This window comes from Penicillium concentricum (assembly GCF_028827145.1).
Source record: "Penicillium concentricum strain IBT 3081 chromosome Unknown utg000006l_segment0_segment0, whole genome shotgun sequence".
Taxonomy (NCBI): Eukaryota; Fungi; Ascomycota; class Eurotiomycetes; order Eurotiales; family Aspergillaceae; genus Penicillium; species Penicillium concentricum.
This window is the reverse complement of record NW_026622759.1, coordinates 1,571,595-1,585,284: the sequence shown is the minus strand read 5'-3', so window position 1 is coordinate 1,585,284 and position 13,690 is coordinate 1,571,595. Positions and strand designations below refer to the sequence as shown.

At 48.7% G+C, this 13,690-nt stretch overlaps 4 protein-coding genes across 4 annotated transcripts; 3 read left to right on the top strand and 1 right to left on the bottom strand.

The window, feature by feature from the left end:
* Positions 1-4,666: 4,666 nt before the first annotated feature.
* On the top strand, positions 4,667-6,520 carry samB (MYND-type zinc finger protein MUB1; the record flags this gene model as incomplete). Its single annotated transcript, XM_056728516.1, has 1 exon — positions 4,667-6,520. One exon carries the CDS (start codon positions 4,667-4,669, stop codon positions 6,518-6,520), a length of 1,854 nt encoding a protein of 617 aa, XP_056574331.1.
* Positions 6,521-7,229: 709 nt separating this feature from the next.
* N7517_010792 (uncharacterized protein) lies at positions 7,230-8,641 on the bottom strand (the record flags this gene model as incomplete). Its single annotated transcript, XM_056728515.1, has 6 exons — positions 7,230-7,859; positions 7,932-8,082; positions 8,148-8,164; positions 8,241-8,294; positions 8,352-8,411; positions 8,471-8,641. 6 exons carry the CDS (start codon positions 8,639-8,641, stop codon positions 7,230-7,232), a joined length of 1,083 nt encoding a protein of 360 aa, XP_056574330.1.
* An 805-nt stretch (positions 8,642-9,446) lies between these two features.
* On the top strand, positions 9,447-12,012 carry N7517_010791 (MKT1 family protein; the record flags this gene model as incomplete). The annotated part of the gene is made up of 7 exons (XM_056728514.1): positions 9,447-9,453; positions 9,512-9,874; positions 9,992-10,089; positions 10,152-11,081; positions 11,135-11,613; positions 11,675-11,867; positions 11,923-12,012. 7 exons carry the CDS (start codon positions 9,447-9,449, stop codon positions 12,010-12,012), a joined length of 2,160 nt encoding a protein of 719 aa, XP_056574329.1.
* A 381-nt stretch (positions 12,013-12,393) lies between these two features.
* Positions 12,394-13,572, top strand: N7517_010790 (protein disulfide isomerase family protein; the record flags this gene model as incomplete). The annotated part of the gene is made up of 2 exons (XM_056728513.1): positions 12,394-12,913; positions 12,998-13,572. The coding sequence occupies 2 exons, from the start codon at positions 12,394-12,396 to the stop codon at positions 13,570-13,572; spliced, it is 1,095 nt and encodes a 364-aa protein (XP_056574328.1).
* Positions 13,573-13,690: the final 118 nt, after the last annotated feature.

Genomic DNA, 13,690 nt, shown 5'->3' with positions numbered 1-13,690 from the left:
GAAACGATACCCCGGAGGAAAACAATCGGAAAGATTGGTAGAGGGGGGGAAAGGTAGGGGCTGGAAGAGAATCGAAAGGCGGAACCGGGTTAAAGCGCCTCAGGCTTGGATCATAATACGGGTAAAAAAAAGACTTAAAAGAGAAAAGGGAGGGGGAAAAGAACCAACGGGATCAAAAGGAACCTGAGGTGAGTTGAGAGAGAGAGAGGAACAGGGGGTTGACCCCCCGGGCCGAGCGAGGAGGTCAGCATATTACTAGTGGTAATCAGCAAATGAGGAAGGGGGTACTTCGATTTGTTATCAATTTATACGAGATCATAAGTACTTCCGTGTTTTTTTTATTGTATTGCATGAAAGAAATTTGTTACATATATGAGTGTCATACATACTCCATACTCCATACATCTCTTAAGGTCAATTTTCAATCTTCTTTGTTTTCATATTTTGATGTTCAAATGTTCTTACAATACACACCTTTCCCCCAAGTACTTGATGATCTCTTTTCTTTTGTTGATATTTGAACTAAAGCTGACATGCACATGTCTAGGTACTTATGTCTTTACAGAGTACTCATAACTTCTAAGTCACCTTGATCTCAGGAGAAGGGAAATTGTGGCGTTGAGGATCGGCTGAGTGCTAAGGCCACTAGCCTCCCCCAAGACTAAAGAAGACACAGTAAATCCAGCAGATCTTGGTTACTAAAAGTATTGAGATTTAACCGCCCGCGGCTCTTGAGAACCTGTTTGGCTCTGACATATCAAGTGCCGTACAACATGCATTCTTCACGAGCTAAATTGACTCCCTTGCGTCCCCCTTTTCAATTTACAGGTAATTTTGAAGGAGCTAACGGAGATTGGACTATCCTGCATGATCATTCCGGCTATAAGGGTAATTCTTTGTTAGTCCCTATGATGATAATCTATATTCCAAATTACTATTTACCCCCTTTTCGATCCCAAACTCCCAATCTATGCTTAAACGGTCTAACTACTCCAGGTCCAAGCTTCAAACCTGGTTCGTAGTAGCGCACGGCCCCGTGGCTGAATTGTCTTGGTCGAATATATTGGCTATTGGCTGTGAAAGTGATTCAAATCACTCGAGTATGTATATTGCATATTATTCTCGAAATATGTACAATGGCGTCAACTAGGTATGCGGAGTACTCCGTACATATACTGTATTAACCCTACCCCAGAGTGTGCTTCCACTTCATCGTTCTAGCGGGTCCAACCGTTTCCCGTACATTTGTAAGTGCATTTCATATAAATGAAATAAAGAACAGGGGTCTTTTTCGCTGAACAATCCGGCATTTCAGTTGTCTCCACCGAACAATCGATTGTGCGGCCTGGGCCCCTTTTTTATTCCGGTAATCTTTGGCTTCTTTTCCTCTTCTTCTCGACGATCAGTATTTGCGATATTGCAGACTCCTTTTCGGGAAAATCGGCTCGATATCAGTTTTTCGCTCTATTCGTTGGGAATACATATGATATCTACCTTGTAGACATGTATAGAAGCAAGATGTCCTTGTCAATGTCTATTTTCTCTACTCCGTACTCCGTACACTCCCCAGGGATACTTGGACAGGTGCCAAGGCCTCCACTCGGGATCTTCAATATGGCGTCTGTCATGCAGATGCTCATCGGAGATTTGCAATGAGATTACTCCATACTTAGTACTTTACATATGTATATTAGACCGCAAATAGGCAACCGAGCCAGTATCGTGGGATCCCGAACCCCCTCTCTTGGTAAAAATCCATTGGTCTTAAAGCCATGATTATCTGTCGGCCTAGCATGGTTTAGTCTGTACGTACAGTCATGATCCAAACCCCCGACCAAAGGGGTGAACTCGTCTCAGCTCGGGGCTGCAAGGCACTTGCCAGCACCGAGATGATCGAGAGTCTAATAGATTATTTGAGTCATGACGCTTACTGGGATTGGAGTCTGGAATGGATCTCGCCGTATACTGTTGATATAAGCCACCCATGGATAATCAGGGATGAGCTTCAGCCGAACTCCAGCAGAACCAGTTATATTTTGCGTCATATCATGCGATACACCCAAATCCCTGCACTGGATCTTCCGATTCGAGAACGACATGATGGAGCTTATCTCAGAAACGATTTCGAGCTATCCATGGGGCTCTGCTGACGACGACCAGCTTCAGGCCCGTAGCACGTAGAAGTCTACCAAGTTCTGACCTTTTCCTGTTCTTGAGGGGATGATGTATGTCACTATCACGTGCATTATGCATGGCTTAGATTTACTCCTGAGTAGATGTCGTCTCTCTGGTTACTCAAGCAGACGATCAGAAGTCGATGTACCATGAGTGTGTATAAGTTTCAAAAGGCACGCTGTCGGTGTCAGTATGCTGTGAACACAGGTTCAACTCGCAGTTTTAACTCCTTACACGGAAGTGTACCGGTGGCTCAATAAAACAATGTCTCAAAGGTAGTCGTACTCGCCAGCTATGAAATAAGATATTTGCATATCAACGGATGTTGGAAGACATGTTACAAAAGACTCCGGATAGTACATTGTATTCCAGGGGGAAAATTAAAAGCCTAATACAGCCCATTGAAAATTCCCCGGGAATCTATTGCATGATCATCTCTTGCTTTGCCATAGGGAGGGCGCCTTTCATACCTCGCTATACTTTGGCAATCAAATTCGACTGTTTATAGCAAAGGGGTCATATGCGATGGGCTGAGCTGCCCCTTTTCTATAACCGAGACGGTCAGAACGAATATAAATGTACTAGGTATGCACAAGGCACAAGTGGACCTCGCTAGTACTAAACGAACTCCCATAGTTCACACAAGCACCTTTATCAAGTCGAACCACCCAAGACCCCTGCCGGTTGTGAACCGATAACTAAATGCTGAATACAATCCGAATTTGAAATTTGCTAATGGGGCTCGGCACCAAATGTCGAGGACCGTTAGAACCAAACTAGTCCAGTGGGGGCTGGGATTGATCTGGGACAGGGGTCTACTTTGTACAATGTATTACTCCTCCCTAACCGACGTAGCCGCTATTGCTTACTAGTTTCCTTTAGAGCCCTGGTTTTATGAGATGAAACAAACAGACTGAAACCCCACAACTCCACAAAGAGTTCAAGGTGCAAACAGGCGGATATGGACTCCCGGCAGTTCGCAGGTGTTCTAATCTTAGCTCTCCGTCTGTGCGCCACAGAGTCGCAAGCGCGTGTAAACCCTGTCAAGATGTGATAGAGGTCCTTGGGGGCCAATGTTATCACTGCGGGGATATTCGATTGGTCCTCAGTAAGTTGCTGATAATTGTCTGTTGCTAAGTTTAAAATTCTCAAAATAAACTACCCTGTTTAGGGCTGATGAAACGGCGTCAAGGACTATCAGAAAGGTCGATGGGGGCACTTGAATATTACAGTACATTATAGGTGTAGCCAGGGGTTAGAAGGTCCAGACCAGACGGAATATTTTCAAGATTCTGTTACGCGGGCCGTTTCCACGAGATCCATTTGGACTATTCAAAATGGTTCATTTATATTGATCAATGGGGACGGAATGTATATCATACTCCGGGAATGTGCAATGGCCAGCTTCAATATACAAAATCAGCATTTAGATACTTTATTTGATCTCGAGACCTGGTCATTAGTCGTCTTAGGCTGTTGACTTTAATAACATTTAGATGTAACACAACTCATTTCTGGTGCCGATCTATCACACTAAGGATTCTAGAGACAGCAAATATAAACGGCTACTCTATCTGTGGGGAATTCGGACCGAGCTTCTTCTAGTCAGGACAAAAGGCCGAAGCTATTCAAATAGTTCATCTGAGTCATTGGTGGATTCTGATGGTCATTGCTCAAGATCTACAGCTCCGCTCGTGGTGTCGTCTGTCATATTAGGCGGCATAACCTAGAGAGTTTGGTAACGATCGTCTCTCGAGGGCATACGTACAATGTACAACATACATATTTCGATCTGACAGAAATGAACCGATGTGGCAATGTAATGGTATGTGAAGAATATGTAATTTTTATTGTGGCAACTCCCGATGTACCCAAATGATTCGATAGGCATATGCAATTCGATGTAGAAAAATAAGATATAGAACCCTCAAAGAAATAAATATAGTCAGTATAACTAAAAATAAAAGGAAAGTGGAAAAGGTAATTCCCAGGTGGCGCCAAAATACATTCGGGTACAGCGAAACCCATATTTGGTAATATTAAGGAGGCACCTGACACTCTCCGCTTTTGCCTTCGCAAACTTCCTCTTTCTCTCTTCTTCCCCTCCATCGACAAACCCATCTCTATCGAATACGTAGACGAATCTATCGTCTCATTGCATCTTGCATTTGGTCTCTCTTTCATTTCTCCCCCTTCCCTCCCCCCCCGTTCCTTAGCCTCTGCCTCTCTTGAGTCTTGACCCTTTCGCCCCTTCTGGTCATTGGGTATTTCATCTCCTACCTATTACCTCTTCATTGACCTGATGTCTTTGGATTGATTCCTATCAGCGCGAGTTCCTGATCCGCAGTGGGCATCATCCTATTCTGGGAATTCCACATCAAAGGTCCTCATCTTTTTTTGCATTTGATCCATTTCTGGCCATCTTGCATCGATCGATACCACATTTAATCCTCTCGCTCTTTCGTCACATCTCCGCTGTGGTTCATTCATCATGCGGGAAGTCAATTTTAGCATCCCCAATGTGAATAAGGCCTCGGTCAACATCACCACCACCCTCTATGACCGTCGTGCCCTTGATTGCACATCGACTTTACCGCTCATCAACTCTCTCAACCATCTTGCATACCTCACAACTTCGTCCGCTCGGATTCGGGATATTCTGACCGTCGATGGCGGTATCGAACGACTAGTATGCATCCTCAAAGAAGGTCGGAGCAAAGATTTGATGGAAATGTGGAAATGGAGCCTCGCCTTCCAATGTGTTGTCAATATCGGCGTGCGGGGTTCCGAGGGTGTGAGAACCAGAGTGGTGGAAGCCGATATGGTCCCCGTCATTGCCACCATTCTCAACAACTACATCAAAGTGGTGGATAAGGTGCGGTCGCGCAACGATCCCGATTCCGAGAGACAGGCGTCTTCCAGGTCAAAGCCCACCGCCAGCCGAGATGTCTCCACTCCCACCCCTATGGATGCAGATACCCAGACCGAGTCACACCCACAGATCGAGTCACACCAACCACGTCGACAAGCTCCTCCCCCGAGTATCGAAATCCCCCGGCCTTTTTACCAAGACAGCCAGCCTAACGACTCCGATGCCATGGATATCACATCTCCTCCTCGTGTCCCTATGACATCCCCCCCGGAGCGTAGTACATTTGGCCAAGAAACCCATAATCACCGGCTCAACGATGGGCGGTTCCCACGTGCTAGCATTCGTCTGCGGTCAATGCAGCCTCTTGCCACGGCTGTTCCCTCCATGGATACCACAGATGGATTCGGACTACGTCCTGTCCGTGACGCCGAGCGTCTTCCTAGCATGCTTCCCGGTTTGCAGACTGGGATTGTTTCGCAACCCGACTCTCCGACCACCCCAAGTGGCCCCCTCCACTCACAGCCTCGCAGCCTTCCCCAAACAATCGCCGCCCGACAACGTCCTTCCATCCGTCAGCAACAGTCAGCGTCCGGCGAATCAGATGATGCCAATGGCGAAGATTTGACTATGGGAGATGATAGCGCTATGGGACAACCCGCCGAAACCATCGTTGGACTTCCGAACCGGATGGAACTTGACAGTGTTAACGAGCGGGAAACAACAATGCTAGACGATGTCTCTACCGCTCATGATCTGACCGTCACTGATCCCTCTGAAGAAGGCGGCCCGGAGGTGGAGACTTTCAACATCACTCATCGTTCGACTGTCGACGGCAGCATCATAAATAACGGCAACACACAGGCCAACGGCGGACTGGGTCTCTCTCCTACACAAGCCACCAACAATCCTAATTCTCCTACTCTCGCTCCTAGCCCCTACGCGTTGTATCTTCGTGACCGCAATGCTCCCGCAGCCCAAGGAGTCTTGACGACCATGCCTCGTGATGAGGATGTCCTGATGTCCCTTCAGCTACTAGCATATGTCTCCAAATACTGCAACCTCCGATCATACTTCCAGTCATCCCACCTTGTCCCTAAGTTGAAGATTGATCGCGAACTCCATCTTTTAGATGAGAACGCCGACCCCTCTTCGCCAATTGATATGGCTGAGGAGGAAGACGAGTACTTGCTTCCTGACGATGTCAACATCTTCCCCCTGGTGGAGAAGTTTACTGTCCGGCATCACTCTAAGGACATGCAATACTGGGCGTGCGTGGTCATGAGAAACCTCTGCCGCAAGGATGAGGCGAGAGGTGGCATCCGCCAATGCGCCTATTACAAGTGCGGCAAGTGGGAAGAGTTCCAGCGCCAGTTCGCCAAGTGTCGGCGTTGCCGACGCACCAAATACTGCAGCAAAGACTGCCAGAAATCCGCGTGGGTATATCACCGGCACTGGTGCCACACCACCCCTTGATACGACCCGATGACCCCAGAGGAGTTTCATTTTGATTTCCATGCATACCGGCTCGCATAGCGTCATATCCGTCTTGCGTCTCCCTTCCATTCTGTTCCAAGGTTTCTCTCGTGCATGGCATTTCAGAATCTGGCGGCGTTTCCATTTCGACCCGAAGATACCTTTTACATGTCTAGCTTTTCATATTCCCATTTCTCGCACAGCTTGCCTTCGTCTTGGTTCATTGTCGTGGGGCCCTCATTTACGAGCCCTTTTTTTTTATTGCTCATATCCACATTTGACCATTTCTCATGACTGTACATCTCATTCTAACCTCCTCATCAGAGGCAATATTCCCTTTGCCTTTTTACGTTTTTTTTTTTGGGGCCAATCTGTTTTCTCACATAACTAATTGCGCTGTCACGAGTTTCCTATGTCAGTAGATGGGCATCATTGCCGATAACTTAGGCCGTGTTATGGTCATCTGAAGCATTTCATTCTGGTGCACATCCCATCTATGATTCTGATTTATGTCCGGAGGACCTGTCTTTTTGTGCCTTTGCACTTTGCCACAACGGCACAGGCGTTTATAATTTATTCCCAGTCTCGCGAATGACACTTCACATTTACTCAGTGGCCTGTAACCTACATTCAGTCGGTAATCCAAGCTTATCAGAGCGCCACACATCGAACCCCTCTAATACCTAACTCACTACCTAGATATGAACCCTCACTCATCCTTGGTGAACCCATACGTAGCCTCCAACCTCGACATGAGATGTTCATGCGCCGTCAAAGGCCTCTTCCCAGGCACCAAATGTCCCGCTCCACCCCCAAACCCAACCCTCCCATCAGCAGGAACACCCCCAGTCCGCTCCCGATGCGCACCAACAATCCCACTAGGAACAGGCACCAACTCCGTCTCGTCGACCGGATGACAGAAATAAACCAACGTATACCGATCCTGCGGATTCGGGCTCCGCTGCTCAGCAAGCGGGAACACAACACGATGCACCGTCGACTTCAACAGTCCATCCGTCCAATAACTCAGCAAATCCCCAATATTCACCAAGATAGGCGGGAACGGGTATCCCTCGGCTTCGGCTGCGGTGCCAGGCACGATGGGAACGGGCGCCCAGCTACCCTCGGGTGTTAGGATCTCGAGACCTGGTTGGCCGGGACGCTGGAAGAGAAGGGTTATGCTGCCGTAGTCGGAGTGGGCGCCGGCTCGCACGTCCTTGTCGTGCTTGTAGGCTGCTGTTGTTGGGGAGAAGATTGAGGGGTAGTAGAGGTACCGGAGGATGCTGCCTGTTGAGCCTGTGGCTGGGTCGTGCCGGGTTGTGAAGAAGTCTTCTGGGATCTGGGTTGGTTGGTATATATTACATAGGGGGGATGGTGCTGGTGGGTATATAGATCTGGTTGGGTTACGTACCTCTAGACCTAAAGCTAGTAGAGTGAGGATTCGGGTGCAGGTTTTGTTGCATAGTTCGCCGAAGTCGTTGATCTCTGCTTCGTGGGGGCTTAGGGATGGCGGTAGAGGCTGTTGGGCTTTGCCGTCTTTGAAGTCGCCGAAGTTCATAGCTCTGGTTGGGTGGTTAGCTCATGGCTGGGATTATTTTAGGGCTGGGGAGATATGGGTGTTTCATACTCTTTGAAGTCACCAGTCTATCAGTTTGTCATATCTAATGTCAGTCTTCATACTCTATGCCAGGGAACTGGTGAGTCAGAGCCAATGACCTACCCGCTGATGCTCCGGGTCGAGAGTTTCTGTATGCATTCCAGACCAGCCATGGTTCTATAGATATCGGAGTTAGATTGCATGTGTTTGCTTGCCTTCAGTCTTATTACAAACATTCTGCTGGATCCGACATGTCTCCTTCTCCTCTGCGGGAGACGCAAAGAACTTCTTTGACTATAGGGACGGTTAGATACGTACATATATATGTCGATCTGTCACAGTGCAAGTCTTACCAATCCGAACGCATGGTCCACATCCTTCACGGTGAAATCCGTTCCTTTGCTGTTGACATATAGAAAGCCATACTTTGCAGCGGCATCCAGCATGGCCTTGCCCACGGCGGGGTCATGGGGATTCGAGATGTCAATGACAGGAAGCTCAATTGGGACTGTAGTGTCTGCCATTTTGAAGAGTAGATAAGAAATGGGTTGCCTAGAGGTTAGGGTTCAAGGTCGTGAATATATAGTTGACGATGGGGTTGAAATCACTATTAGTGCACATATGATTGGGCCTATTGTGTATCTTCAATATCCCGATAATCAAATCGGATCCAACCAATCCAATTTCTTGTTTAATAGCCGGTTCCAGTCCGTTTTCTGGGTTTCCGAGCTCAGGCGATATCCGACCTGAGAAGAATGGCCTTGGGACCCCGCCGATGTGTCATTGTCCCCGCTTATAGACCTGGTGGATTTAGATATTATAAATATGCCTGATGATACTTAGTAAGATAATGTCGACATTATATATAGACATTGAAAATGGTTATATACTTTAATAGTATACTATATTACATTGTGGATTTGTGTTGTGGGACTGTGTTTCTATTCATATAGGGATGACTTCATTATAAGCCGTACGTTCTTCTAGGGAGATAAACAAGGACCTGAATCTAGACAGCTGAACATGAAATAACTAAATCAAAGATCAGATAAAATATCAAAAACTAAAAAGAAGTGGTTGAGACAAGCGACACTGTGATGCGTTAAAAGGCAAAAAAACAAAAGGGCCAACTCCAAACTCCGCCTTCCCCCCCCTCGTGATCTCGCTCTCCCCCATTCCGAAAATCCAAACAATCCCAGGTCCGATTCATCATATCCGGAATACGGAGCTTTTGATCTCTTACCTTTGATATCACCTCTTGTTTCCACCTTCGGGCTTTGATGCCCGGCGTTGCCGTGCTTTCAGCCCGTGACAGACAGCTCCAGAACCATGCCGAGTACGCAACATAGCTCCACAATCCACAATCGCACCAGCTAATCTTTTATCTTGACTAGTCCGTCCTCTCGATGAATGGGTCGTTGGCCGCACCCAGTCCCTGCCCCTCTCAGCATTGAAGGGTGCCGTTGTTGGCATCGATGCGTCGCACTACATCAACCAACACCTCGTGAACCAGTCAACCCGGGAAGCGCTTCTAGGCGCACTAGGCGGATTTCCATTCGCCTTGAGGACAAACATCGAGAAGGAACTGCAGACTTTCAAGAACCTTGGTGTCGCCACTATCTTTGTCTTCAATGGGTTGGAATTCGGCAAGAAGGAGCAGCGCACCCAGCCCGCAGCGTCGCGCTCATTCGAACAAGCTTGGGACCTTTACGACCAGCAACAGGCAGACCAGGTAGTCGACGCCTTCAGCAGTGCTGGTATGATCACTTACTATCCCTATCTTCATATCTCCCCCGTAGTGGACCTCGCGGGCCTTTATCGTTTCCATTGCGCACAGCGAAGCTTCCCAACAATCGCTGACATCGAATCCCCAGGCACCCCGCCCCCGGAGACCCTCTTCAAGTTCCTGCAACGGATTTTAACCCAGAACGGAGTCGAATTCATCGTAGCGCCCTACAGCGCCGCGGCTCAGGTGAGTGGCTACCTTATGCGCCATGGTTGGATCGCCAAGTGCTAACCAATTTCTCTAAATAGCTTTCTTACCTCGCCCGTGGTAGCAATCCCGTGGTCGATGCCGTTTTTGCCCCCTCCGAAGCCCTCTTGTTTGACATTGACAAGCTAGTCACACGTATCGACACCGAGCCCGCGCAATTCTTCTGGATCACGAAGCAAACCTGTCAGGAGGAGTTGGGTCGACTTTCCAATGAACAATTCCTGGATTTCTGTTTACTATTGGGCTCCCCCTTCCTGCGATCCCTCCCACTTTTTGAGAACCCTGCTTACCCCGGCAAGAGCCCCACCATTCGTGATGCGTTGCCGATGTTCAACGCAGCTGGACGCAGTGCATTGACACTGTGCGCCCAATTTGAAGAGGATCGCCGTATGCAGGAGCTTCAATACGCAGACCTGTATAAGCGAGCGTATATGATTGTGAAGCACCATGTCTATATTGACGTGGAAGGTCGAGTGGGTCCAATGGATCCAGATAATACCTCGTCGGATATGCATGAGCTTATCGGGCAGCGTCTCCCGGAGGAGCTGTACTTTTATCTCTCTAAAGGTATCATTGGAGCTGATGTACCCAACTTCCTCACAACTGGTGAAGTTCGCATCTCGCTGCCGCTGGGTACCGAAGACACCGAGATTTACCGCCAGCTCGTGGGTGAAATTTTGACACCTGTCCGCACTCAATCTATTTGTCTTCTAGCAAACTCGCTTCACCGATTCTATCAAACGAAAGTTATTCGGATCCGCCCGTGGTTCGATGAGAGCTCAGAGCGGACGATCAACCTCAAGGGCATCCCATCAGTCAAGGACACCATCCATTCCTGGAAGATTCATGGAGAACAATTCCCCGAAAGTATCAAGAAGCTTCAGGCGCCTCGTGGATCCTTTAAGTTTGCCGTTCAGAGCTTAAGTGACTCTGACTTTGTCTCCAAGTCATTTGCTAATAAAGAAACACCTGTAAGTTTACCCATAGATTTGACGTTGCTTACGATAACTAACAGCTTCCAAAGGTCCTTTCATCGCAGGAGGATATCTTATCCAATGTTATGTGGCGCTTCCTGCAACTGCGTGGATATGTTGACGACAAGCACAAGCTCACTCCGTGGGGCCAGTGTCTAGTGCAGGCATTATCAGGTATCGAGCCTTCGGATAACCTGGAGGAATCTATATTCATTGCTATTGAGATGATCCGCCTGGGTCTCCTTAACACCAAGCACTGGTTTTCACATGTATCTGGCGGTCCCATGAGAGGATCAGAAGACGACAAGACCTTCAATATGCTGGTTTCGCGTGTTGCATGCGTTGCCAAGCTTCAGCACAAGAGCATTGGATATTCTGGACCTCTGAGCCGTCAGCTTCTTTGCTACCGCTCTTTGATTTCCGAGGTGCGCTCTGCACTGAGGAATCTGGTTGAGGTGGTACTGGCTAGTCTGCTGCTCAGTGGTGACGCTGATCGGGACCGCAAAGACTGGACTGAGATGGCTATCAAGTATGTTCCTTCTAGACTAGCTATGCTGGATCTGGATGTTGTTCTAACGTGTGTTTCTTAGGCTGCCGTTTATTGATGATAACGACTGTGGACTTGGAATTGCGGTTCGAACTTACCTCGACGACCTGCCACTACAGGCAAATCCGACATCGCCCGAGGCCCGAGCGGATGTGAAGGCGAAGGGCAAGGAATGGTTCCAACACAGCGAGAGCTTTATTGGAAACTTGGATTTGGCATTCAAGCTGTGGGATGCGGTTCGTATTGCCTGTTGAATATTGAATACCGACCAAAAGCTGATTCTCAAGATAGGTTTACGCAGGCACACAGAGTACGGGCAAGGAGTTCAAGGAAGCAAAGTTCTGGGAAGACGCAAACAAATGGCTGGCAGAGAGACGATGATATGGGCAAGCTTTGCCACCAATCAACCACGGGGATTCTGGGTTAAGCGCTTGCAATTGAAGTTTATGCCAACAGCTCCGATGCCCAAGGAAATGCGATACCGACAACTCTCCAGTGTATTACTAACTACCCAGGTAGCAACAGAGACAAAAAAGAAAACGAAAAAACTCGATACCACCCAAAAGCAGAATAATAATATAGCATAGGTGTATATGTCATATCGTAGCTTGGAAGTAGTAGATGGATGTGATCTGCAGTGTGGAGGCACCAAGTGGCCTCTTCGGCTTTGTTTGTCATCGCCTCCCCCGAGCTTTAACTCCGTCATCCACATTTCTTTGTGAATTACTTCCACCCGGTATACTCACACAATCCATATACACAATGACACGCTTGAGCTACCTGCTCGTCGGAGCCCTCTCAGCCCTCAGTGGCTTCGCCACTGCAGGCTCCGTAGTGAAAGACCTACTCCCCACCAACTTTGACGAAGTCGTCCTGACCGGCAAGCCCGCACTGGTCGAATTCTTCGCTCCTTGGTGCGGCCACTGCAAGACCCTCGCCCCCATCTATGAAGAACTTGCGCAGACCTTCCTCTTCGCCGAAGACAAGGTCACCATCGCCAAGGTTGACGCCGACGAGAACCGCTCGCTCGGCAAGCGCTTCGGTATCCAGGGCTTCCCTACTGTCAAGTGGTTCGATGGAAAGAGCGATAAGCCTGAGGAGTACAAGGGTGCTCGTGATCTCGAGAGCTTGTCCGCCTTCATCACCGAGAAGACCGGCATCAAGCCCCATGCCGCGCAGAAGGAGGTTAGCAAGGTTGAGATGTTGAACGATGCTTCTTTCAAGACTGTTGTTGGTGGCGACAAGGATGTGCTGGTCGCTTTCACTGCGCCGTGGTGTGGACGTGAGTTTATTCCCTAATTGACCCGTCTCTGATCTAGTTTGGTCTACTCATGGATTATATTTACTAATTGTTCCGTCCTTTCAGACTGCAAGACCCTTGCTCCTACCTGGGAAACCCTCGCCAACGACTTCGCCCTCGAGTCCGGCGTTGTCATCGCCAAGGTCGACGCCGAAGCTGAGAACTCCCGCGCCCTCTCCAAGGAACAGGGTGTCACCGGATTCCCCACCATCAAGTTCTTCCCCAAGGGCTCCACCGAGCCCGAGCCGTACTCCGGCCCACGTTCCGAGGAGGCCTTTGTCAAGTTCATCAACGAGAAGGCTGGTACACACCGTGCCGTTGGTGGCGGTCTTAACAGCTTGGCTGGCACCATCGCTGCTCTCGACGAGATCGTTGCTGAGAACGTCGCGGCGAAGAAGCTCGACAAGCTGGTGACTGAGGTTAAGAAGGCTGCCAATGGTCTTCCCGATAAGTACGCTGAGTACTATGTCAAGGCTGCGGAGAAGCTGAGCAAGAACGAGGGTTACGCTGTCAAGGAGCTCACTCGCCTCCGCAAGGTCCTGGCTAAGGGTGGCTCGGCTCCCGAGAAGCTGGATGACATTCTCTCTCGCAGCAACATTCTCAGCCGCTTTGTTGGTGAGGAGAGGCATGATGAGCTTTAAGTGTTTCTCATTGCTATTTCTAGATCTTTGTGTTTTTCCCTCCTGGATTTTTGGCTTAAGGCTCTAGTCACTGTGATTCTAGATTGAGGATCGGGGCTGCTAGAAGGCATTGGTTCGA